Source organism: Trichoderma harzianum (genome assembly GCF_003025095.1).
Source record: "Trichoderma harzianum CBS 226.95 unplaced genomic scaffold M431scaffold_1, whole genome shotgun sequence".
Classification (NCBI taxonomy): domain Eukaryota; kingdom Fungi; phylum Ascomycota; class Sordariomycetes; order Hypocreales; family Hypocreaceae; genus Trichoderma; species Trichoderma harzianum.
This window is the reverse complement of record NW_020209249.1, coordinates 1,294,367-1,318,968: the sequence shown is the minus strand read 5'-3', so window position 1 is coordinate 1,318,968 and position 24,602 is coordinate 1,294,367. Positions and strand designations below refer to the sequence as shown.

General features: G+C 49.8%; 10 protein-coding genes and 2 non-coding genes across 12 annotated transcripts; 5 read left to right on the top strand and 7 right to left on the bottom strand.

Moving 5' to 3' along the window:
- Positions 1-348: 348 nt before the first annotated feature.
- On the top strand, positions 349-1,881 carry M431DRAFT_441 (hypothetical protein; the record flags this gene model as incomplete). The annotated part of the gene is made up of 3 exons (XM_024915200.1): positions 349-420; positions 502-716; positions 810-1,881. 3 exons carry the CDS (start codon positions 349-351, stop codon positions 1,879-1,881), a joined length of 1,359 nt encoding a protein of 452 aa, XP_024780042.1.
- Positions 1,882-2,385: 504 nt separating this feature from the next.
- On the bottom strand, positions 2,386-2,475 carry M431DRAFT_t3. The gene has a single exon. It is a non-coding gene; the product is annotated as a tRNA-Arg (tRNA).
- Positions 2,476-5,772: 3,297 nt separating this feature from the next.
- Positions 5,773-8,173, top strand: M431DRAFT_12328 (hypothetical protein). The gene is made up of 5 exons (XM_024912186.1): positions 5,773-6,006; positions 6,150-6,178; positions 6,273-6,335; positions 6,621-6,759; positions 6,822-8,173. The coding sequence occupies exons 1-5, from the start codon at positions 5,964-5,966 to the stop codon at positions 7,928-7,930; spliced, it is 1,383 nt and encodes a 460-aa protein (XP_024780041.1). The 5' UTR covers positions 5,773-5,963; the 3' UTR covers positions 7,931-8,173.
- A 570-nt stretch (positions 8,174-8,743) lies between these two features.
- On the bottom strand, positions 8,744-11,683 carry M431DRAFT_73084 (hypothetical protein; the record flags this gene model as incomplete). Its single annotated transcript, XM_024922101.1, has 3 exons — positions 8,744-10,123; positions 10,176-10,453; positions 10,513-11,683. 3 exons carry the CDS (start codon positions 11,681-11,683, stop codon positions 8,744-8,746), a joined length of 2,829 nt encoding a protein of 942 aa, XP_024780040.1.
- Positions 11,684-12,039: 356 nt separating this feature from the next.
- M431DRAFT_438 (hypothetical protein) lies at positions 12,040-13,178 on the top strand (the record flags this gene model as incomplete). Its single annotated transcript, XM_024915165.1, has 4 exons — positions 12,040-12,069; positions 12,140-12,362; positions 12,428-12,559; positions 12,637-13,178. 4 exons carry the CDS (start codon positions 12,040-12,042, stop codon positions 13,176-13,178), a joined length of 927 nt encoding a protein of 308 aa, XP_024780039.1.
- Positions 13,179-13,488: 310 nt separating this feature from the next.
- On the bottom strand, positions 13,489-13,917 carry M431DRAFT_489122 (hypothetical protein; the record flags this gene model as incomplete). The annotated part of the gene is made up of 3 exons (XM_024916641.1): positions 13,489-13,533; positions 13,626-13,832; positions 13,915-13,917. 3 exons carry the CDS (start codon positions 13,915-13,917, stop codon positions 13,489-13,491), a joined length of 255 nt encoding a protein of 84 aa, XP_024780038.1.
- A 603-nt stretch (positions 13,918-14,520) lies between these two features.
- On the top strand, positions 14,521-16,133 carry M431DRAFT_130984 (hypothetical protein). The gene is made up of 2 exons (XM_024912460.1): positions 14,521-15,623; positions 15,691-16,133. Exons 1-2 carry the CDS (start codon positions 14,637-14,639, stop codon positions 16,012-16,014), a joined length of 1,311 nt encoding a protein of 436 aa, XP_024780037.1. The 5' UTR covers positions 14,521-14,636; the 3' UTR covers positions 16,015-16,133.
- Positions 16,134-16,279: 146 nt separating this feature from the next.
- M431DRAFT_t19 lies at positions 16,280-16,351 on the top strand. The gene has a single exon. It is a non-coding gene; the product is annotated as a tRNA-Gln (tRNA).
- Positions 16,352-16,549: 198 nt separating this feature from the next.
- M431DRAFT_502483 (hypothetical protein) lies at positions 16,550-18,392 on the bottom strand. The gene is made up of 2 exons (XM_024918163.1): positions 16,965-18,392; positions 16,550-16,908 (listed from the first exon to the last, which is right to left on the bottom strand). The coding sequence occupies exons 1-2, from the start codon at positions 18,333-18,335 to the stop codon at positions 16,666-16,668; spliced, it is 1,614 nt and encodes a 537-aa protein (XP_024780036.1). The 5' UTR covers positions 18,336-18,392; the 3' UTR covers positions 16,550-16,665.
- Positions 18,393-20,204: 1,812 nt separating this feature from the next.
- M431DRAFT_502480 (hypothetical protein) lies at positions 20,205-21,751 on the bottom strand. The gene is made up of 3 exons (XM_024918162.1): positions 21,323-21,751; positions 20,776-21,097; positions 20,205-20,706 (listed from the first exon to the last, which is right to left on the bottom strand). The coding sequence occupies exons 1-3, from the start codon at positions 21,398-21,400 to the stop codon at positions 20,678-20,680; spliced, it is 429 nt and encodes a 142-aa protein (XP_024780034.1). The 5' UTR covers positions 21,401-21,751; the 3' UTR covers positions 20,205-20,677.
- Positions 20,349-20,731, bottom strand: M431DRAFT_178135 (hypothetical protein). Its single transcript, XM_024913099.1, has one exon. The coding sequence runs from the start codon at positions 20,598-20,600 to the stop codon at positions 20,403-20,405; it is 198 nt and encodes a 65-aa protein (XP_024780035.1). The 5' UTR covers positions 20,601-20,731; the 3' UTR covers positions 20,349-20,402.
- Positions 21,752-22,370: 619 nt separating the features above from the next.
- Positions 22,371-24,543, bottom strand: M431DRAFT_130975 (hypothetical protein). The gene is made up of 2 exons (XM_024912459.1): positions 23,113-24,543; positions 22,371-23,048 (listed from the first exon to the last, which is right to left on the bottom strand). The coding sequence occupies exons 1-2, from the start codon at positions 24,416-24,418 to the stop codon at positions 22,738-22,740; spliced, it is 1,617 nt and encodes a 538-aa protein (XP_024780033.1). The 5' UTR covers positions 24,419-24,543; the 3' UTR covers positions 22,371-22,737.
- Positions 24,544-24,602: the final 59 nt, after the last annotated feature.

Below are 24,602 nucleotides of genomic sequence, written 5' to 3'. Positions count from 1 at the left end.
TGTGGGGATCATAACGGACTTGCTGGCCTCTTCATCGTCTTTCCGCATGCAAGCACGGGAAGCATGGAGTACTAGTACCTGCTGAACTGCCGATATTGGACTGCGCTAGGCTTTGCCTTATTTCATTCCCTTTTCTTCGGTCCTGCTTGGCGGATCGTCTCTTCCATTGTCGGTGGGTCCTGTCTCGGAGAGCTCCTCTATCATCGCGCGACGTTTTGCTTGGTACTGAGCACGAGCAGCATCTCATTGTCTCGGGGCTGATTGTCCATCTTCCCCCTCCTTTGTCTTGTCTTGTCTATTGTCGTACAGATTGGCCAATTCGTTGGTTGGCCATCCCGTGTCGGCACCATGGCAGCCGTCGAGCCTGCTACGCGGAAGCGTGTGCTTCGGGTTATCATCGTGTCCCTTCTTCTAGACTTGGTAAGCCGCAGCAACTAGGAGGAGGCATCGTGAGCATCAATCATACCTGTAGGATAGACGGCTGATTTGGGAGTCACCCAGATATCGTTCACGTTTATCCTCCCACTGTTCCCAAAGCTTTTGGAGTTCTATCGGGATCGCGAGGCTCCCAACCTGATATACCATGACGCATCTCATGCCACTCTCCTCCAGCAGGTCCTCGGAGGGCTGAATGCATACAAAGCGTCCTTTTCCCGACCCATCGATTCCCGATATGACATTGTCCTTCTCGGTGGAGCACTGGGGTCTTTGTTTTCGTAAGTATCTTGTAACGTCCCTACGCATCATGGCTCTCCTTGATGGAGGACCTGCAACTTGTTGTTTCAGCTACTAACAAGATATGGTTACAGCCTCCTGCAAGCCATCGCGTCTCCCATGATCGGTCATTTTTCTGACCGCTACGGCCGTCGCTATGCGCTGCTTGCATCCATGTGTGGAAACATGGTGTCTGTGCTCCTATGGGTTGTGGCAGTCGACTTCCGCACCTTTGTGGCCAGCCGTGTTGTGGGTGGTCTTTCCGAGGGCAATGTTCAGCTTGCCACCGCCATGGCTAGCGATATCTCCGACGAAAGCACACGAGGATCCACCATGGCAATCATCGGCGCATGTTTCTCGGTTGCCTTTACCTTTGGGCCAGGCCTGGGGGCATGGTTGAGCACGGTTGCCACTGCATGGGCGAATCCTTTTGCAGTAGCAGCAGGTTTCAGTCTGATCTTGATCTCCGTCGAGACGCTGTACCTGTACTTTTGCTTGCCAGAAACTCTGCCATCTTTGGTTGGTGGTGTGGCAGCCAAGGCAAACGCGCCCGGCAAGAAGGATGGAGAGACCAAGGAAGTGACGCGGACGAACTCACGCTTCCTGCTTTATGCAACCCATTTTGTGTTTCTGCTGTTCTTCTCAGGAATGGAGACGTCCCTATCCTTTATGACGTATGATTTGTTCCAGTTCACCTCTGGGAAGAATGGTAGGTTGCTTGGATACATTGGCTTGGTAGCCTCTGTGTTCCAGGGAGGCATCACTCGCCGACTGACCCCCCTTTTGTCCGTACGTATCGGCACTGTCGCCTGTCTCACAGCCTTTATTCTCCTCAGCCGTCTTTCCACCCTTGGGGGCCTATATGCCGCAGCGACGTGTCTCGCCATCACATCAGCGACAGTTGTGACGGGCCTCAACGCTCTTAGCAGCTTCGAAGCCAACGAGCACGAACGCGGAAGCAAGCTAGGCATCATGCGGAGCTGGGGCCAGCTGGGTCGTGGATTGGGACCGATTGTATTCACAAGCGTATACTGGTGGGCAGGAAGAGAGTATGCGTACACCATGGGTTCCATGGGTGCCCTTGTCGTTGTCACAGTCGCATTTCTGGGGTTGAAGGCTCCCAAAGGAATGACTGCACCAAAAGCGACTGGAAAGAAGAGTCAATAGGATCAACGTAGGAGGATCCGGTCCTCTACCTGGCGATAGAGGCTCACTGAGATGCAGCATAGGAGGAATGGAGAGACAAGATGGTAAAATTGTCGAAGCATAAACTGATAGAAAATAGCGAGCGATTGTACAGTAACATATGCACGCGAATCGAACAAGTAGATAGATGTAGGACTGAAGTAATGGTCATTCAATGAGAGGAAACGAACGTATTTGTTATTCTAGATTTATCTCAATAATGTGTCATCGCTTAGCCATGCCATGAGGAAAGAACCAAGCAAAGTGAATGCCCCAGGCATCCAGACGCCAGGAGAAGTACTGCCGAGAGTCTACATTACGAGGGCAACATTTTAACAAGATGACTATGCATGTCATCAAATCATGGCTCTATAACCGCAGAGGCAATACACATGGCAAGGCAAAAAAACAAACAGCAAGAGGTTGTCGGGGATTGGGAAAAAAAGAAGAAAAAAGAGATGGTCGATCAGAAATCGAACCACCGCATGCCCGCACCCGGATTTGCACCAGGATCCTTGGCTATCACCTACGCAGAGAGAATAGGAGTCCAACGAGTTGCTCTTACTCTATACGGGCGCCAGCTTGAACCACTCGACCATACGGAACAGCGGTTCTGTTGGGACAAGAGGTACATATCGGGGTTTATAAGGGACGGGAAGGCGGTAAAGGGACGGGAGTGCTGGCAGCTGTCTGGACGCTGAGGTGGTACGCGTTGGGGGCTGGGACACACAAGCAAATATCAATGCTCTAGGACGACGGCAAACGGAGAGGCAAAGTTGTCCATCAGCGGCCCATGTAGGAACAATGAGTAATATTAGAGGGAGAGAGATTCTATGAGTACTCTTCTCTTTCTTCAGGAAATATTGACTCTACCAGCTTCATTGTGAACCAGGTGTAGATTGACTTGTGTGGGATGAGTTGAACTCTTACCATGATATCCACCTAGCAGCTTTCGCTATGGCTAGGAACCGATGACGATTCGTATCCCATCTATTTGTCTTAACATACCGAAGGACTACAGCAGACACAACTAGGTAGTTTTGTCTTCTGTAGTCCTTCCTGACATGACGGCTGACATTGGGACGATAAGCAAGCCCACCATCTTCCACTTCTCATCTGCCGAATTGTGCTTCATATTCGATGATTTTTGAGTTACTCAGCGACGACCACGGCAATTTCAAGAGTACTTTAAGAACCCTGCAATTGCCCAGGCCGTTGCGGAGTATCTCAAAAAATCTCCGAATAAGTAGCACATCTCTACAGATGAGGAGTGGAAACTGGTGGTACGAATGAATGAACAGGGAATGGCGTAGGCAAGTTAGCCATGAGTGTACCGTTCAACTCTCTGTTGAGTCACAGTTGAGAGACTCTTTAGAGGGAGGGGCATTCAGATGCGCAAAGTATTCTTTGCTGTAACACATCAATGTATGACCATCTTCAGACTTTGGAGTGGAAGCCCGTGTGAGGCAGTTATATGTCATCGCAAATTATGGGGCGTTTGCTCGGGGATGGAGACAGAATGCTCGCCGGCCGAACAGAAGCAATGTAAAGATACGGCCGTGGCTCTGCTTGAGAGACCCGATAGCCTCATGATAAAGCTCGAGATGTTTCTCCTTCCTGTAGCTTGATACCTTAGCAATTGAGCAGATATTCAGAGCTTCGTCAATCAACAGCGACTACACAGTTCATACATAGCAGACGGAGCCACCCTAGATCTGATGATCAAAGGTCCGACCTGCCTCCTGCTCAAACAACCCAGCCCGGCCGTAACAGCCTTACACAGGACTTGGATATGAGAGAACTCAAAACTCACGAGGGACAGAAGGTTTCCCTGGATGTCCTTAAGAGTCACACCGAAGCAGCTTTGTTGGTCGATCAAGTTAAGCTTCAGCTATGCCATCGATAACGGGACGGATGGGCCCACGCTAGCTAAAGAAGCTGGGCTCCGACTAACAATAAATACCATGGCGCTTGCAAGCCCCGACGGCAAATTGATCCGTGTCTAGTTCAGCAGGTGAAGCACTGGGTACTGCTGCTGCTTCAGACGCGCAGATGCATCGTCAACGTGGTCAAAATCTTTTGGACGGGGCTGCAGCAGCTTCAAATACTGATACGCACGGGACCGCCCCCTCACTCCCAACAGACTTTTCAGGCACTATTTCTGATACATGAGCTCCATTCTATTTGAGGCTGCACCTCTTATTCGGCGTTTGCCAAAAGGAACCGAGGGCAAGTACTGTACATTGCTAGATAAATAGATAGATCAGAACTTGGCAGAGGAAAAAACCTGCAGGCGGTGGCAATGCCCAGGTGATGGATAGAATGCATGAAGTGGGGGTGTTGACGTTTCAGTGTGGGCTTGGAAAAAGAGTGAGCATGAATGGAGGGGCTGATGGAGGGGTAACATGTGAGTGGGAGTGAGGAAAAAACCCATCGAGAGCGGGAAAAATGGCTCTGGCGATATCATATATTTTACAGGGGAGTCGAATTACTAGTCCTACTGTAGTAGCTGCAAGTGAAGATGGCGGAGCTAGAGAGACCGAGTCCATGTAAGGGATATGGAGATGGTCAAATGGGTTCTGAAGATGGACACTCACATAACACGGCTCTGTCGACAAGAAGAGCACATCAGCTCAGTCGTTTTCGCCACAGACTTTGTCCACCAAGTGATCGAAATACAGCGAGAGTCGAAACCATCATAACATGCTCATCACGACGGCTTCACACACCGCCTTTGACTCACTCCTGTGGTGTAACAGCCTCGCGATGTGGAAGATAAGGAGATAGGAGGTACCAGTACTTCATCCTTGGTGAAACCCAAACGACAGCGGCGAGTTGGGCAAAAACTGGCGCGCGCCAGTAGCTGGAGTGTGGGTGGATTGGGCAGTGAAAAAAAAAAAAAAAAAAAGTCAACGAGGGGAATGTGCTCCGTAGCAGCAGGCCAAGTCGTAGAAGTATAGCTTCACTTTGGTATCAGAGCATGCTCTCATACCATGAGTTTTCTTTATGTGTCCTTTTCTCCCGTTTTACTTTCTGTTTGCGTCACACCGAGTTGAATTTGAAGCTTTTGTGAAATCATGTAAAGTGGCCGATGACTCTTCAAAAGATGTCTGGAATACGTAGGAGCGCTCGCCAGATGGATTAGCACGTACTGGGTACACACGGCGAACAGAGCGGTGCGTAGCGGTGGGAGTGCGTATGCACTGGCACCCCGTACTGCAGAAAGGATAGGTTCGCTGAAACTGAAGTGCTGCAAGTGATAACCGCCATCATTTTAGGCACCAGGCTGGCGCTTCACATCTCGGACTTCAAATGAAGCCGTCATTGAGCCGTGGTAGAACTCTACGACTACTCGTACTCGTACGGTGATCGCCTCCCAACTTGCAAGGGATTCCAAGGCTTCCATCGGTCTGACTCTTGTTTGTTTGTATGTACTCCTCAGCTTCGTCCGTACTGTATGTTCCACCATCATACCAGATCGTATCGTGGCGGGCACTTAACAAGGGCGAGCTCCAATCGCAGCATCCCATTGGCCAGATCGCCCACAGCCACCAAGGCCGCTCAGGCGAGAAAAAAAATTCTTGCGGATTTGCAGTTGCGTTGAGTGGGAAGCGGGAGGGCAGAGAAAAATATTATTCGTTGGGGCTCGCTCGTTAGGGCTAGACCATGCCGCTTATTTTGCCCCTCCTTAAGGCTTTTTTTTCACAAGCCCCGTTTGCTGCCCCGCGCGTGGCAGAAAAAAAAAGCACAGAGCAATAGCGCTGCACCCCTCCACCCCTCCGCCCACCACCTTTTAAATCTCTTCTTCCCACCATCTGCTTTCGAAATTTTCTTCTCTTCTGCTCTTCGTCTCGCATACCCGGTTCAAGCATCCGATCTGCGAATTTGTATGTGCCATCTCTCCCTTCGCCCTCGCCTTGGTGATTCCATCTTCCAACACTTGGAACATCATCACCTCATCATCATCATCATCGTCTGAGGAACACTTCCGGCTGACTCTGCTTCCCTCCAGTACTTTTAGTCAAGGACTACACAGCTCACGCTAAATTTCACAAACCGCAAAAATGGGTAAGGAGGACAAGACTCACATCAACGTGGTCGTTATCGTACGTATCATCCTTTCTTCATGTCGGCATCATTCGCCGCTCTGATTCTCAAACACTTGTGCTAACCACCATCTTCTAGGGGTGCGTATTCCATCAATCATCTTGAATGAGATCGATCGAACACAGTACTGACTTGCTACAACAGCCACGTCGACTCCGGAAAGTCGACCACCGTGAGTTGCACCCTCTTCTCCTGCTCCGATATCAAACGTCGTTTGATACGGGACATCTACTCTTTGAACACAGGGCTAATCATTTATCATACAGACCGGTCACTTGATCTACCAGTGCGGTGGTATCGACCGTCGTACCATCGAGAAGTTCGAGAAGGTAAGCTTCAACTCATTTTCGCCTCGATTCTCCCTCCACATTTAATTGTGCCCGATAATTCTGCAGAGAATTTTCGTGTCGACAATTTTTCATCACCCCGATTTGCATTACCCCTCCTTTGCAGCGACGCAAATTTTTTTGGCTGTCGTTTGGTTTTAGTGGGGTTTCTCGTGCACCCCACTAGGTCACTGCTTTTTTTCTGCTTCGCTCTTACTGCCCAGCCATCATTCAACGTGCTCTGCGTCTCATCACTTTCAGCGATGCTAACCACTTTTCCATCAATAGGAAGCCGCCGAACTCGGCAAGGGTTCCTTCAAGTACGCTTGGGTTCTTGACAAGCTCAAGGCCGAGCGTGAGCGTGGTATCACCATCGACATTGCTCTGTGGAAGTTCGAGACTCCCAAGTACTATGTCACCGTCATTGGTATGTTCTTTCCATCAACTTCACACAGCGATTACAAGCCAGTGCTAACAAGCAATTCACAGACGCTCCCGGCCACCGTGATTTCATCAAGAACATGATCACTGGTACTTCCCAGGCCGATTGCGCTATCCTCATCATTGCCGCCGGTACTGGTGAGTTCGAGGCTGGTATCTCCAAGGATGGCCAGACCCGTGAGCACGCTCTGCTCGCCTACACCCTGGGTGTCAAGCAGCTCATTGTTGCCATCAACAAGATGGACACTGCCAACTGGGCCGAGGCTCGTTACCAGGAAATCATCAAGGAGACTTCCAACTTCATCAAGAAGGTCGGCTTCAACCCCAAGGCTGTTGCTTTCGTCCCCATCTCCGGCTTCAACGGTGACAACATGCTCCAGCCCTCCACCAACTGCCCCTGGTACAAGGGCTGGGAGAAGGAGACCAAGGCTGGCAAGTTCACCGGCAAGACCCTCCTTGAGGCTATCGACTCCATCGAGCCCCCCAAGCGTCCCACGGACAAGCCCCTCCGTCTTCCCCTCCAGGATGTCTACAAGATCGGTGGTATTGGAACAGTTCCCGTCGGCCGTATCGAGACTGGTATCCTCAAGCCCGGTATGGTCGTCACCTTCGCTCCCTCCAACGTCACCACTGAAGTCAAGTCCGTCGAGATGCACCACGAGCAGCTCGTCGAGGGTGTTCCCGGTGACAACGTTGGTTTCAACGTCAAGAACGTTTCCGTTAAGGAAATTCGCCGTGGTAACGTTGCCGGTGACTCCAAGAACGACCCCCCCATGGGTGCCGCTTCTTTCACCGCTCAGGTCATCGTCATGAACCACCCTGGCCAGGTCGGTGCCGGCTACGCCCCCGTTCTTGACTGCCACACTGCCCACATTGCCTGCAAGTTCGCCGAGCTCCAGGAGAAGATCGACCGCCGTACCGGTAAGGCTACCGAGACTGCCCCCAAGTTCATCAAGTCCGGTGACTCTGCCATCGTCAAGATGATTCCCTCCAAGCCCATGTGCGTTGAGGCTTTCACCGACTACCCTCCCCTGGGTCGTTTCGCCGTCCGTGACATGCGACAGACCGTCGCTGTCGGTGTCATCAAGGCTGTCGACAAGTCCGCCGCCACCGCTGGCAAGGTCACCAAGTCCGCTGCCAAGGCCACCAAGAAATAAGCGATACCCATCATCACCACCTGATGTTCTGGGGTCCCTCGTGAGGTTTCTCCAGTGGGGCACCGTGCGCTCACTTCTACGACGAAACGATCAATGTTGCTATGCATGAGCACTCGACTATGTATCGAGGCACGTTAATTGAGAGGCTGGGAATAAGGGTTCCATCAGAACTTCTCCGGGAATGCAAAACAAAAGGGAACGAAAAAAAAATTAGATAGAAGTTAATTAATGACTTCGACAACCAATTCTGTTTCTCGCTCTGTCCTTGTGTGTGATGTTGTGTAAATTCTTTGCCCTAAGAGTTCAGATCGTGATGTGTACATGTGTGTTGACGCTTGATATCACAGGCCGTGTTTTGTCTTTGCGCGCTGTAGTCTAGGGGCGCTTAGTGGACTAGAGGTGCTAACGGCACTTCCATGTCTACAGGCCACTTTGCTCGCTGTAAATCTCCGCTATAGGAGCTGAACCATAGCCCGCTGAAGAACCTCAAATGATATGGACCCGACCTGACCCGTTGACGCAACAGGTACTCTTCAGTTGACATTCATGATACTATTACCACTCAGCTGTTGCTTTGAAGTCATCATCGTTAGCTGTTTACTCAAAAGGTCCAACTCATTTCCATCTCTAAAACTAGTCGTACAAATTTCTGTGAGGACTATAGATCTATATATGTGTATCATGTGTTTATATACATGGCATCGTGAGAGGGGAATCGTTGCTTCATCTAAAAACGCCGTTGGAATGTCCTTGCTCCCGACACCGTGGCTGCACTCTTGATAACCAAAATTCTATCTTGTTTTTCTTTTCTTACTATTTTTGTTCGGGCTCTGGCTCTTTCGTCGTGTCAGGTTCAGGAGATTGCAAGTCCTCAGATGGTTCTGGGGCTTTCTCGGTCGAGGAATGGTCATTTTCATGCTCAGTATTTTGCAGCTGTTCAAATCCCATGCTCTGAACATGTTCATAATCCTCAGCTTCAGCATCTAGTGATGACAATTGATCCTCTGTGACTTCATCCTCGAGCGTGCCAACGTCTGGAGTTTCTCGCATAAGCTGAGACCCGTTGTGCCATGAAAAGTATTTGCCGGTCGCTACTCCTTCGACTAGAGATAAGAAGCGTGACGCCTCATCTCTATCAAGCATAAATGCTTGTTCGTCTTTGCCTTGTAGAGGGCCGGCTTGAAGTGAAAGCTCTTGCCGGTGGCCTCCGTGTCGGCCTGCATCGATGCTGTTGTAGCACAGCGTGTGGCCATGGAACTCGAGTTGGACGGTTTGATGAATTTCCAACCCCATAAATATGTATGGTACATTGATGGTGGCCTTGGAAGGCTTGCGTGTTGTTTTAGCCTGTGTCACCCATGCCTTGGGGATTGAGAACTTGGCTTTGCTGGGTGTTTTCAGAACACCCTGGGGGAGGTTGAATTCGCTTTGCGATAAAAATTCCTTGGCGGACTCTTGGCTTGCATCAAGAGGAAGAAGATGGGTTTGCGTCAGGCGAACATCTACGCTTTCGCTGGGCATAAGCACGTCATTGATATGATGTGCTGCGACTCCAAAGAGGGCTGAGCCAGGGGGGAGAGAGGAGCCGGTAAGGTCGCTGTCGGGATTCACTGGCAGTTGCAGTTGTATTGTAGGGGGCGCGGAGTCATATTTTGTGAAGGAGTGATTGGGGTCTGGAGAAAAGTTGAGAACAATTGTCGCTCGTTGCGTTGTAGATTGGTCTTCTTCCATGATAGATGTAAATGATGCCGGATGGGGAAGGACGGGAGAAAGCAGCCGACGATGTTCCGCCATTGCAGCCACTGTCTGTGAATGCTTCCCATGAAGCACATGTCCGAAAGCAGCTGTGATCTGGTGGACTGGTTCGGTTCCTGTTGTTGCCTTGAGATCGGAAATGACACCGGGGAATTGCGTTGAAACGTCATCTCCTGAGGTGGTGGCTTGGCCAACTGGTGTGACGAATCTTGACCACTGTTTGAGCTTGTCCTTCCAAGACATACTCCTATTTTCTCTTTGATGGCTAATAAAAGCCCCGTCCTTGATATTGCTAATGCCTGATGGTGTGATAATGTGGACACTTCTTTGGGCATCTTTTGTTGTCTGCTCCAGTAGAAGTCGCAAAGCGATATCAGCCGGGGATTCTGTACCCTTGGAAGCAAGATGCTGCTTCTGCAGCCAAGAGATTTCAAGTTCCTATTTATTCGTTAGCCAGGGAAAATCTAGCGGCACAACAGTTGAAGCATACTTTATTGTTCTCATCGTAAGCAATATGCGTCTTGGTGATTCGTTCTAGCTCTCGAAGAAGTTTCTCTTCTAGGTCGTGCTCCTGAATGGAACCCGAGGATATTTTCTGGGACCGAATTGATTTGACCGTTTCGTCAAGGTGGGAGAGGATGGCAGGAACGGTGGATTTCCGAGCATAAATATTGATCCGGTGATCGTCAAAACTTGTAGTGATTTTCTCCTTGTTCGACTGATATAAAAAGTCTCTGGAGAGTAGCTCAAGCACGGCGCTATTAGGAGCTAGGACGGGAATGTTAGCCTAGATTCGCTCATAATCAAGCGGCCATCATAAGACTTACAGGCAATCAGCTCAAAGATGCGAGGTTGTAGCCAGACAAGAGTTCTGCCTAAGCCTTCAACCTGCTCTTGAACCTCCAGATTCCATATCATTTGCATAATCATAATAACCTGTCGTTGCTTCGGCCTAAGCGGCCCCCAGTGGTCAGGCTTTGCAGCCACCCAAGGCTCCTGTTTGACAATCCAGGGATAGCGCAACTGTTTCCCTTGATCTCGCTTGGACGACAAGGCCAGGCGCTTCTGGCTAAAATACTTTGCAAGTTGGTTAAACGTGAAACCATCCAGCAGGGTATTCGCCAGAGAGTCAAAATCCTTCATTCGTAGAATCGACTTGTCGACGGGCCGTAGGTCATCGATATTCTTCATCGCCGCTCTCATTGCCTCTTCATCACTCTCCTCTTTCACGTCCACCATATTATCCCTTTCGGTATCGAGCTCGACCGTAGCTTCTGCTGTATCGTCTTGGACTCTTCGTACGGGCCTCTTGGGTCTCTTCATTTCGTTGGGATTCTTTAACATGATGGCATCGATCTGCTCTCCAAGAGCGGCAACGGAGACGCTCCTGGACTGCACGAGTTCATCATGGAAATCTTTCTTAGCTTTGAATCCACGCTTGGGCCTGGGTTGGCTGGGTTCGACTGCATCGGCCTCTGTAATGGCAGCTTCCTCTTGAGAAGTAGATTGCTCTGGTTGATTCCATTCGTCTGCGTCGAGTTCTTCTGCAGCAGGCTCCTCTTTCAGAAGCGATTCTTCGGCAAGCATTTCCATAACCTCTTCTGAAAGTTCACCTTCAAATCCGTTTCCCAACTGTCGCTCTATAGCCGCTTGCGTCGCAGGACTGGCCTCGACTTCCAAAGGTGCCAGCCCCCAGTCGGGTATCTCCTCCTCTTTTCGGCGGCGCCATGGTTTACGGCTGGATGACTTCTTGAACGGCCGCTTAGATGTCTGCTTGTTTGATTTCTTAAACTCGCGTTCACTGATTCTCCCAGATATCAGCGCCTCTATCTTCTCTTTGCTATGAATGACGGGGTCGGAGCTGTAGCATCGTTGCTGGATCCATTCTCCACGACTGTGTAAGCTGCGAATGCTTATCGTAGCTCTGGCTGATAGAATCGACGAGGAGAGGCGGTTGGCAAAACAGGCGCGCGGCACGTTCACCGCTCTGGAAAGCATTGAGACAGTAGATTGAATGTTACATAAACGGCAACATGAAATGGACCAAGCTCGGTATTGTCCCAAGCAAAAGATGAAGCGAGCTCTTTGCTTTGAGCGATGCGCCGAACTGGGTAAGCAAGCACCTTGAAGTTTGTGTGATAAGGCTTATCGATAGCTGATAATGAGCGTCACCGAAGCAATTTACCCGACAACTAATCAGACGCGCTTCGGCTGTTGCGGCGCGTCTCCCCCTCCAAAAGGTTTCACAAAGCCCCTCGGCTGATTCATTGCAGTTCGACTTGGTACAAACAATCTTCAGCATTTATTTGTCATTTTTTTTGAGCTTATAGTTGCCATCAATTGCGCATACAGTCATGCCGCCCTCACAAAGAAGACGTCGTCCGGTAGGTGGAAGCTCAACAGCAGATGGATATTAGGCTGTCTCTCTTTGTTCTGACAAACAGACTCAATTAGGTAGATGAGGATGGAGACTCGGACGAGGATGCTCGTCCTCGACAGCGCCAACACATCGAGGCTTCGGAGGCCGAGCAAGACGAAGATATGTCCGATGAAGATGCAGAAACGAACGGTGCCTCCTCGACTGCCGACGACCAAATGGCCAAGAAGTTGGTTCGGTATGCAATCTCATGCGAGTATTCAAGAACGCCGATAAAGAGAGACGGAATTAAGGAGCGAGGTATTGTGATTGGAATGATAGGCATCGGGGGGGTGAAGCAGTCTGCTAACTAAGCTGCGGTATAGTACTCGGAAAGCAAGGTCGTTCATTCAGAAGGATATTCGAGATGGCGCAAACACAACTAAGAACAGTCTGGGGAATGGAGCTGCGCGAGTTACCCGTCCGTGAAAAAATGACCCTTCATGAAAAGAGACAAGGTACGTTGGCTGTGGCGAAAGCATGGGTCTATCAATACTTTCCGGAACTCTGGGAACTGATTGTAAACGAATGGCAGCTATGAAGTCGAACGCACAGCCAAAAATTGGGTCGGGTGCCTATATCCTATCTTCAACATTGCCAGAAGTATACCGAAGCGCATCGATCTTGAAGCCATCCAAGGTCCCAAGTGCGGAGCAGGAAGCAACATATTCTGCATTCTACACATTGATTGTTTCGTTGATATGGCTGAACGGGGGAGAACTCAGCGAGCAGAAGTTGCAGAGATACCTCATGCGGCTCAACGCCGATCGAATGTTGGCAAGCGAGAGAACGGAACTAGCGATGAAGCGCATAGAGAGACAGGGATATGTGATCAAAAAAGTAGACCGGCCGCCGGTGGGTTACGAGGGCGACCAAACCATCACATGGCATGTCGGCCCTCGAGCGAAGGAAGAAATTGGACTAGATGGTGTCATTGGGTTGGTGCAAGAGGTCTATGGCCACCCTGAGGATGAGACATTTGACAAGAAGCTTCGATCGAGTTTGGGTATTAAGAGTAGACCACTCGCAGAAGGAGGGGAGGATTATAACGATGCTGGCATGACAAACGGGGCGTAGCATAGGCGATAATACCATGGCGGCGTTTGTGATTCATAGATCTCAGAATTGCTTCTTTTTTTTTTTTTTCTCTCTCTCTTCAAATTCCTGTTACCATCTTTCGTGATACTCTAGTCGTTGCTTAATTATAGGGGTATCTTGCCGTACGGATTTGCCGTTCCACGACGCCATTTCATGTGCAAACAAAACACAAAGCATATATATGTATATACATCTTTCAATAAACCAGACCTTGCCATCTAGGCCAAGTATTTCTCATAGTATTTCTCATAGTAATATCTCGTAGCATGCTTCGATGTCGGATATCGATTCAATCTTCGCGAGGTGGTGGAGGCCCGCATGGCTGGATCATTTTCTGTGCGCCGAATAAACCAAAAGCGTCAACAAAGAACAGTTTTTGAGCCAATCTTGGCTCTCTGTACACGCAAAAGAATCGGAACTACGTACCCTGATCATTTGAGCCCGCGTCTTCGTCAATGGCTCGTTTTCAGCCAACGAGATGTATGTGAGAAGCGGCCGGTGGCCGACGATAGAGGCATAGGTATCTCGCTGGATATTCGTCCGCCACTCCCAGCTAGAGGTATCCGGGTGGCCAGTTCCGATATATTTGGCCTGGAGACGTTCGAGCTCCTGCTGGTTGCGCAGCTTGTCGGCCTAGTGTCGAGGAAGCAGAATTAGCAAAGGTACGCGATTTATTGAGAATTACGAGAACAAGATTGCAGGCATGGCTACTTACCATGGCTGCGATTCAGATGCAGTAACGAGATATGCAGACGGCACGTAATTTTCTCGACGTTTTAGATGAGAGAAGAAGGGAAATTGAATGAAGCCAACAGGAAATTACTTGGATCAAAGGCGCAACTGGGATTCAGCCGGAGCTGAGCTTGGACGAATTGGCGACCGGATCAAGCTCGGCTGAATACAGGCAGAATCGGGGCGATTTATTTCTGCAAGATGAGGTCAGCGCTGGTCGTGTTGACACATGCTATTTCGAGCGGCATGCGGTTCTGCATCTGTACATGTACTTACCGTATCTATGCCAAGTGCGTGCTCTGTGCGGTACATGAACATTTTCGTTTTCGATCCTTATCGACAAACCTTGTTATTCATCTGCTCGGCACTTGAGCCTCTTCTTCTTTTCTTTGTTCTGTACAACTTCATTTTTCGGGGGCATCTCTAGCCTAGTTAGAGGCTAGCCAATTTTCTCTTTTCCGGCTTACTCAGAAATGCAGTAGTATTGCCTTTTACTTGACAGTATCGGGATCAAGAGTGAGACCAAGCGCGTCTCTCAACGAAAACAGAGGGCATTTCTAACTGGGATACAACAACTCTTATTCGCCACTTTTTTTTTTTTTTTATCTTTATTTTTTTTCCTCCTTTACTGTCATCGTTTCAAGACGTTGAAATAATTTGAGAAGCTGGCATTCTCCTCAACCCGTGAAGGTGACATTCACAGCCATGGCTCAACCACTCATCACCCCGGAACATTGGACAGAGCTCATCGCTGCCAGGAGGCAGAGGCGGCTTTGTTCGGAACACGTGGAAGCATTGAAGCGCTCTTGCGCAAGCGAATGTGGGAAAAGACACGTCTCGGAGTGCGCAAAGTGCTGGTCTCTGGTCCTCGAGAGGATGCGCCAGAGGTATAGCGAAGGCCAGGACCGCGAATGGTTCACGTATAGGAAAGCGTTTCACCAGGAGCTGGAAGGCCTATTTGCAGACGCGAAGGAGCACAGGACAAGCGTCAGGCAGATTGAGGCGCGGATAGAGTCGGAAAAGGAAGCGTGGTATCGATGGAACCTGAGGAAATACCCCGAGTATCTTGTCACCTGCGATGACCAGTATGTCCACGAGGAGTTGAGAGCCATGCTGGACGACCCGGATCGGTCACGCGACGAGGTGGTGGGCATGGTATGGCGAGGAATCGGGAAGCCCCCGGACTGGGCTGAGCATGTGGATGCATTTGCAGTTGAGGTTGCTGCTGCTGGGGGGAATCCGGCGGCCCTCCAGAGACTTTACGTGAAGGAGTTTTTCATGAACCATGAGACGGGTGAGCCGCTGGACCATTCGAAGCCGTATCTGGATGACTATACTTCCAACGAGAATATGAGCATCGAAGAGGCGTTTGGGAAGCTGAGCAAGGATGCGCAAGAGATTAAGATTATCATACCCCAACGAGAATTCTTCGTATCGCGGCTGAACGATCTTCGAAGGGCCAAGATGGCCGATGAGCTGGAAAAGACGCAGCAGGCTACAAGCGAGGCTCAAGCAGCCGAGGAGCGGATATCGGGTGATGAGCTCTACAATCTACCTCCATGTTCAGTGTGCGGAAAGGTCGTGGACACAAACGACGTCTTCTCTTGCACCGTATGTCAGGCCACCGTGCAAATTGGAGGCAACCAGGGACTTACGGTTTACTGCTCCGAGGAGTGCTATGACGCTGGACACGTATGTATTTCCCGAATCTCATAGGCATCAACACTACGAGTAATCTGCTAACTCTCTTTCTGCCCAGGCCAAGCATGTTGATGAGATGCACCGCTGCCATGCCGGAGACAACTGCGTGCAGAACCGCGAGACTGGACCGGAAGAAGATGTTGTAATGGAAGATGATACTGCACTCGACGCGTTTGCCTGCAAAGACTGCGTGGGCTTGAAACGGCTGACACTGTTTTGCTCAGAACGCTGTGCGTCTGAAAACATTGCTAGACACCAACATGAGGAACATGAGACCAAGATAGAGGCAGATGCAGCTTCCAGCTGGGTGAGTTCGTTGTCCCACGAGATCGAGACGATCCTCCAGCGAGAGAATCCAGGGATAAAGATGGTGTTGATGTGATGGGATGGCGGCGTTCTTTTTTTGTATATTGCAAATGTATTAGTATATAATTATCATCACCATGAGATATCTGGCTGCTAAAGGGTTATCTATCAATCTACCTCTTTTCCATTTTTTTGGCATGCAATTTAGACAAACAAAAGAAACAGCTCCCTTGTTCTACACACAAGTATTACCATGTAGTTTGTCCATGAAGCTGTTCGCACAGATGGAATGCAAGGCTGCCATAGTATATAAGCCACTCTAATTAGCGTGGTTCGCAACGGGTTCTATGGTCTAACGGTTATGACTCCGGATTTTGATTCCGGCAGCGAGGGTTCGACTCCCCCTAGAACCTAACCCGTCGTTATTTTTTTCAGTCTCTTGTCTTTTTGCTTTTGGCCATGTTGCTTCCATTTATGAGCAATTAATTCCACTGAATGGTATTTATTGTTTCGAATAGACCAAATTATCAATGACAATGGCTAGGGGCTGACCTTGGCATCAGAGGCTAACGCACGATATGTTTTGCGATGTACACACAATAAATGTGAGAGTGAATGCCAAATGGCTTCTCTATTGTATCGTGGCTATCATAGACATAGCTTTCCAGAAAGCTTCTATACATGTATCTACATGTCTAATTTTTATTTTGGTCTCTAATCATATCATTCAGTTCTCAGTCTCTCGACTGCTTCCCTTTTCACTCGAGCTTCCCTTTTCGCTCGATCTGTCCTCCTCTTTACCCGCAGCTCCCTCGCTTGCGGAATCGACCAGTCCATATCGAAGGGCATATTCTTCCACCTCTGCGTGAGAAAGATAGGGCAGCTCCTTGGCAGCCTTGACATACGACATGTTCTCGACATGGCCCTTGGCGAAGATGATGTCAATCTCTTCCAGCGATCTGTTTGCGGTCTATACTGGTTGTTAGCGGGAGGGTAGCAATACTTGATACACAAAAAGCCACATACCTCTGGGTAGAAGAAATAGAGAACGGGGAAGAAGCAACCGTTTACCACGGCAAAGAACAAATAAGTTCCCCAGCCAATTCGGTTAATCATGATTGGGGTGATCATGACAATGAAGAAGTTGAAGAGCCAGTTGGTACATGTCGAAACAGCGTTTGCCTTCGCGCGAGTCTTGATGGGACTGATCTCGGCAGGGTAGAGCCAAGGAAGAGGAAGCCAGGTAGCTCCAAACGAAGCGATGTAAGTAAAGAGACCGACGGCAGCTCCCTTGGCCGCGCTGGGATTTCCAGGGATCAGGCATGCAAAAGTCAGGACCATGGAAAGCATCTGACCGGCCGTTCCCCAGAGGAAAAGCTTCCGGCGTCCGACTCGCTCAATGATGAACCAGGACACGGTGGCAAAGGCGGAGTAGACAATCATGTTGACACCGCCGAGCAGCATGGCCATGTTGTGAGACTCGCCAATGGAGTTTTGGAAGAGGATGGGGAAATAGTAGATGACGGCGTTGCAGCCACCGACTTGCTGCATGAACTGGGACGAAGCGCCGAGCAACATGCGTCGGAAGTGCTGCGTCTTGCCGTTGGTGAAGAGGGCCTTGACGGGAGTGCTCTTTTGACCGGCAAAACCCGAGGCTCTGATGGAATCTAGAATGATGTCTCGCTCCGTCTTGGTCTCTTCGCTGTCGACCTCGTATCCGCGGAGAGCGGCAATGGTTCGCTCGGCCTCCTCGTATCTCTCATGTGTGAGGAGCCATCGAGGACTGTCAGGAAGCCAGATCATTGCTGTGCTGAAGAGCAGGGCGAAGGTGATTTGGAAAGCAATGGGGAATCGCCAAACCAGGTCGTCAGGCCCGTATGATGCGCCGTAGTCGATCCAGTATGCAATCAGCGATCCAAAGGCAATGATGCCTCCTTCGATACAGATCAGAAGACCACGGTTGGACGTCTTGCTGCACTCGGCTTGGTACGTCGGGACAGTTGAGGTGTTGATGCCGTTTCCAACGCCCGTGACGATGCGGCCAATGATGAACTGCGCCAGCTGGGCATGACCGCGCATGGGTGTGACTTGAATAATGGTTCCAAAAATCATGATGATACCACCGAGGATAATGGCACGGCGACGACCGAGCAGGTCTCCAACCGCAAGGATGAAAACAGCGCCTATCAAACAGCCAATCTCGTAGATGGCTGTGACCAGACCCTGCATGGTAGAATCTCTAGTGGCGGGGAAATAGTCGTTGAATACCGGGGAGGAAATGATACCGCTCATCACACCCTGGTCATAGCCAAAGAGAAGGAAAGCAGTGGTAGCGATGGTTGAGACGGCCAGGGAGAGAGGCCGCCCCGAAAGGCCAGCAAACGTAGGAGGCGCCATGATGGATTATCTCAAGACATACAACATATGCTATGTCTACGGTATAATACAGCGCAGGCGTTTATGCTCGGCTTGAATAATGGGGAATCGAAACCTGGAGGAAACATGGGGTTGAGCATGGTGTTATATATACCCATGTATACAATTTGATATACTGGACAATACTTGGTTTGAGCCCTCTGAGACTGGCTTGAGTCGGTCAAGAATCTTGATGTGTTCAAAACGGCGTGTTATCCACATGACATCATAATCGTCCGAAACAGCTGGATCGTCGTGTTGAAGCAGATTGCAAAGAGTCCTAGTCCGAGGCACGAGAATTCACAAGGTGGGTCAGAGTGACGATCGAGCGGAGCCGCAGACAGAGGTTGTGTGAGTTGCAGCGGCCAACGAGATGTGCTCTTTTCACTTTTTCCAGTACAAGATCTTCATGATTGTTTCACGCAATATGCGGGCAGATGGGGGTGTTTGTCTCCAGAAGCCCGGTTGAGTGGTTTTATCTAGCTGAGTTGGGGGTTCTCACCCGTGCCACTTTCTGGATTCGCTTTACATAAATCAGCTCTCTTGTTAACAAGATCTTGCTCAAATGATTCAAATCACTATGTACTAGTATCCATAGTATATTCGGCTCAAATCGTCGATATAAAACACAAGCAAGTGTGTAAAAACATACATGGGCTGGATAGGAATAGCCTCGAGCCGGTGACAGATACACGTACCCGGCTCTCGACTACCGGAACCTCACCGGCACATTCGAGGAACGGTTCCAGTTTTTGGGCTGCCTGGCTCCCTCAAGTCAGCACTTGAGTGGCCCATTTAAAGCGAGTCATTTTGCGACGGGAAACGATATGCATACTGGGATCTTCCACCCGCTTTGATTCGTGCGACTGCTGGGAAAGGGATACCGAGTGTCGATCAGCACATGCAAATCGGGGCCGCAAACCCGAGAAACGAGGGTCTGCGAGGCTGCAAAATTTCGATAGCCCGTGTGTTCTCCGCTGGGATGGAGAGTTTATGTGGTGCTTTGTAGCACATGGCTGTGGCCAGAATAAGGGTTTCCTGGAGATAGTTCCCGGACTTCTATTATATGGAGGAGCCCATGGGGTCTGGTAGCAGGAAGACGGGGAAGGACACTGACTCTCGTTCAGATGCCTAATTAACGATGCACTAGTAATGAGATTGTTCGAACTTGAATTCATTGAATCGTCTATACGATACATTCAAGAACCTCGACATCTGAGTTTACATCACTCGAAGTTGACTCTAATGCTCAGCTCAATGAGCCTCATTCTTGGCAATTACTGATTTCAAAACACACGTACCCACCCAACAATCCACATCACTCCAAGGAAGCAAGACAGAAGCCACCTTTAGAATTTTTAAAAACTCTTCAGTAATTGTTTTGCCGCTCATTGTCGAATAAAACAACCGTCATTGGCCTAAGTCTTTCGTAAAAAAACTCTTCAAGTTTCGTAGGTCCAATGTTTTTTTTCCTATTCAGTCAACCCGCGCCAAGATTATGACATCGTTGTGGATCTACACCAAGAATCGCTGTCTCGGACCAAGATCCACAAATACGCCGGAACCGAATATCGGGACCGACTTGGCAACTTGGTTCACCGTTTAGCCCTGAGATGGGACTTTTTTTTCAATACTGGATGTGATAGGGCAACTCTTATCAATGGCTCGGCGAAACGAACCATCTAGAATGATAATACTCGGTTAGCACTGGGATAGTTTGGCAGTCCCGAGAATGATACAAGATGACCTACCCTGCATCAATCAAGTAATATGTAAAAGACGCAAGAGGATATACCTGAGAATGAAATGAAGCATGAAACGCTAAAATTCAAACAAGTCAAGCAGTGTAAAAGGAACGGTTTCATATTTTAGGTATTTATTATTATGTACACTGAACGCTGCTGGCCTGAATACGCCGTGTCGTTTGTATCATTTCTCGTGATGCAAATCATGTGCTGGCTATATCCAGCAAGCTCGGGTCAAGGTGATATGCATCAAAGGTTTTGATAAGGAGAGTAAAATCGCAAAGACAGAATGAGAAACAGCAGGTTAAGAAAAAGAGAAAGACACGATAGATGTTATGGTGGACGGCAAAAAAAGCAAGCTCACACTGAAAAGGACATAGTATAGTAACGTAAATCCATTCCACATGCTTGCTGACTTCTTAGATGTGCCATACCAACCAAATCTGTCATTCGCTTGAGATGGTGGATATACGTAATAGAGACTCTTGTGGATTCCGCTCATCGTCAGGAGTTATGAGTAGCAGCCTCACTGCTATTCTCTAACAGGAGTTCCACAACTACTAAGCAACAGCAGTTTTATCACCATGCGTTGCGATCCCAGTTGGGGTCTATAAATATTCATTATCTTCAGTCAGCTTCAACACACTCCCAGCGAGTAGAACAAACACTCGACATACCCTGAACAAACGCGGCCAGCACCTTGCTACCGGTCTGCAGCAGCGGATGCCCCACGACAATCTTGAGGAACTTTTCCAGGCCGGCTCGTCGGTTCTCAATGACATCGTCGCTGAAGCGGTTGGTGAAGACCTTGCCGGGCAGCGGCGGGATTGTCACGCGGGCGCTCTCGCGCTCGAGGATGTCGCGGAAGTATTCAAAGTCGGAGTACCGCCTGCGCACGCTGCTCTGGCGCAGCTTGAAGGCGGGGATGTTGGTGCGGCAGAGGATCTCGTAGTCGGTGTACATGGACCGTCCCATGCCGTGGGTTCGAGGATTCCGTACCTGTTAGTCGCAGCACAGAGGAGCATTAGTAATGCTGTATGATGATGATTGTGATGACGATGATGGTGATGACGATGATGATGCATCCAGAGCTCCATGTCCTCTTGTCCATATCCTGTTGCCACCCCTTAACTGCACGTCTTTTCCCTCCCTCAACCCCCCTTTTGTTGTGTCGATTCCGTGCCATTAATCTACAATGTTGTGCTGCTGTCCAATTCTCCTCACCTCAATCTCGAGAAAGTTCTCTGGCGGACCGTAGATCTCGTCAAAGCTCTGCTGCCGCGTGTCTGGCATGGACTGCATGATGGGCCGATGCAGATCCGGCGACTTGCGGGCCGCCTGCGCGGCGTCCTGATTGTCCGACAGTTTGGCGGTGTTATAAGGGTGATGGCTATGGCTTGAGATGTTGCGCGCGCACGCGAGAGAGATTTTGAGATCGCCTTCTGGACGAAGAGCGAGCTAGAGCTTCGATTTTTGGATTCGAGGAAGAGGAAGGACGAGAGACTCTGCTCCGTATCGCCAGGCCGCACAGCACCTTGCCAAGCTGCTTGGGGTCGAGTCGAGAAATGCGCTCGATCGTGTGATGACCAGCCTTGGGCCAAAAGGTGGAGAGTGACGAGATAAATAATGCCTGCTTGCACAATCGCGGGAAGCTGAACAAGGTGGGGTTTGCAGTTGCTGCTGTTCACGTGGGGGGGAAGCCAGGAAGCTTCCCCACCAGTTCTAGGGGGACGCTTCAGTTGCAGTGCAGATTGTCTCAGGGATTTCATTGCCTTGTGATAAGCATCAAACTTGACGAGCAACTCTAATTCATTGATTGTCATGATGACGCCAGGGGACTGATTGGAGTCAACTGCTGCTGTGTTCAGAAATTAATCCATCGCAAGTGCTACATGAGTCTTGAATTTGTTTATCAATGCGTCACCGATAGATATTGCCAAGTCCAAGCAAGGCCTGTTGTTATAGTTGTTATACGAGTAGTACGAGTATGTCACTGGTGCTATGGATATAGCATGGGGATATCAGAGTATCACAGGGGGGCGTTGCCCAACTTGAACCCAATGTGCCCTTGATAACAGGGAACGTATATCATTAATTCCCTTCCACTCATTCCGATTATTTACTGTATTGGTAACATAATCCAGGCTATTACATTCAACCATTGTCGAAAACGCAATGCTGATGCTGTCGTACCACGGCTCCCCTGGACAGATTGGTTGCAGAGCCAGGACCAAAAAGAACGAATAGCAGCGCTTTTAACCATATGGCGCGCCATGCAGGCTTCGTGCTACCTGGTACATGCCGTCTTCATTCAATCTCATGTTGTGGAACTTGTGCACAGCGTTCATCATAAAACCGCTAATGGTAAATGAGCCCCTGATAACAGCATTAAATGACGAAAAAAAGTCGCCTCACCTTGAGCTCCCAAACTCCATAACTAGTCAACCTCCGTGTTTATCCAAAAGCTCCGAAAATAGATAATAATAATCAAGGCATTGGCTCATCTAGATGATGCATGCTCGCCAATGCCCGAGTGGATGTAATTGCTGAAGGTGCTCCGCTGTTTGAGGCCTTGAACGTTCTCAAAGCGTCCCTCCTTTTATGGATAATAGCTAGCTAAAGCTTGATATCCGTTGCCATCACTTCTTAGTTGCAAACTTCTGATGGATTGCGCGAATCTGCTCATCGACATTGACGTTCTGGAGGTGGTTGAGATGAGCTTGGCTCTTCCCCTCTAGATGCCCATCGAAGCTTTGGATGGCCGCCTTCTTTCGCCTGGCTTGTTCATCCTCCGAGAGGGCGTTTCCTGTCGCAGGGTCAAAGACATCGCTTCTCTGGCTAGCAAGTCGCTTCAGGTTGTTGGCCACATCAACGTGAGCGATGTTGGACGTAGCATAACGTGATTCGGCCTTGGCCTTTTGTTCCTTCCAGCTTGGATCGAGGAGTTCGACTAAGTAGAGAAAAAGGTTAGCCAGTGTTCCAAGTTTAGCATCGTCTGGAGCTTTGCAACTTACTTCGCATGTGCGCTTCGAGTTCGTTGAGAGGAATCTGCTGCTTGCAGTTGGGGCATAGTGCCATCTGCGTTCCTTGCTTGGTTGCTGCCTTCTGTGCTGCCCGTGGCACGTAATTCTCCCTTATCTTCATAGGACCAAGGCCACCCCTAGCCTCTGAATGTGCCGCCTGCACACGAGCCTGTGCTTCGGATCTCTCTTGTATTCTCCGCAGCTCCTCTTCCTCCTGAGCAGATGGCTGTGGCTGATGTCCTTCGGCGCCGTAAACCGGTACAGGAGATGGCAATTGTGGCTGTTGTTGCTGCTGTTGTGGTGCGTATCCTGTATGCACAGGCAGGGGAAAGGAGGCTGGAAGAGCTGCTTCTGTAACTTCGTTGTGCAGCTCGTCCTCTTCGCCCGGCATGGCCTCTTCGATACGTAGGTTGGCACTGATGGATGCCTTGTTTCTGTCTTCCAACGAAGCGTATTGCAACTCGCCCAGGGTAGTGGGAGGCGGCAGATTGGCACTTTCATCGGCGTCGGAAAACGTAATGGTCTCGACAATAACAAAGTCACCCCAATCAATTCGAGCAAACTCGGCCTTTTCGACTTCTTCCTCGGCCTCTCTTTTCTTCCTCTCAACCTCCTGATATTTGGCATATTCCGCCCTCTCTTTTGCTCGTTTCAAGACGTGGAACTTGTCTTTCACGTTCAGCTGCAGCTCTGCTGTCCGCTCCTCCTGCAGCTTGCCGCCCTCACCATCGAGTCCGCTCGCCCGCAACAGCAACGTGTACTGATCGACAATGTGCTGGAAAAAGTTGTGGAACGTGTGGTTGGGAATCAGAAACTGGAACTGGGGGTTACCGGCTTCGCGCTGCGCCAGCTGCGTCATGAACTGTCGTCCGTTCTTGGCCACGAAAAGCGCCGTCAACCGAATCACGTCCAAATCTTTCTGGTTGATGTGAGGCATTCGAGCGCAAAACTGGAAGTCGGGAGGCTTAGGCGGCCCCTTGGGCTTCTCGGGAACCGGAGTTATGGTTTCTCCCACTCGACCGGCCGCAATGTCGGTGCCGCGACCGGATCTGATCTCGCTCAGTCGCCACTGGTAGTAGGCGTGGTAGGCATCGTCAACGCTCAGAAAGCTGAACTTGGGGTTCTGACGTTCCTTTTCTCGGATGCGATCCTCGAATACCGAGCCGTTTCGCGCGACATATCCAGCAGTCTTTTCGAGGATGTTTCGAATTTCGCGTGGCGGCAGAACCACACCGACCGGAGCTTTGATATCGTCAAGCGCGTTTGACGCATTTCCATTCGCCACTTCTGCAGCCATATCCGCGATCGATGAAGGCAAGAACAGTTGAAGATGGTGATTTTGCTGCTGCTTCCGCTGCCTCTGCCTTTCCGGGGAGTTGAAAGAGAAGGGCCCGAAAATATGGACGGTGATGCGATGGCGATGCAGCTCGGCTGGAAATTTCTTGGTTGCCTTGCACCAAGCACGCAGCATCGAATTGAGT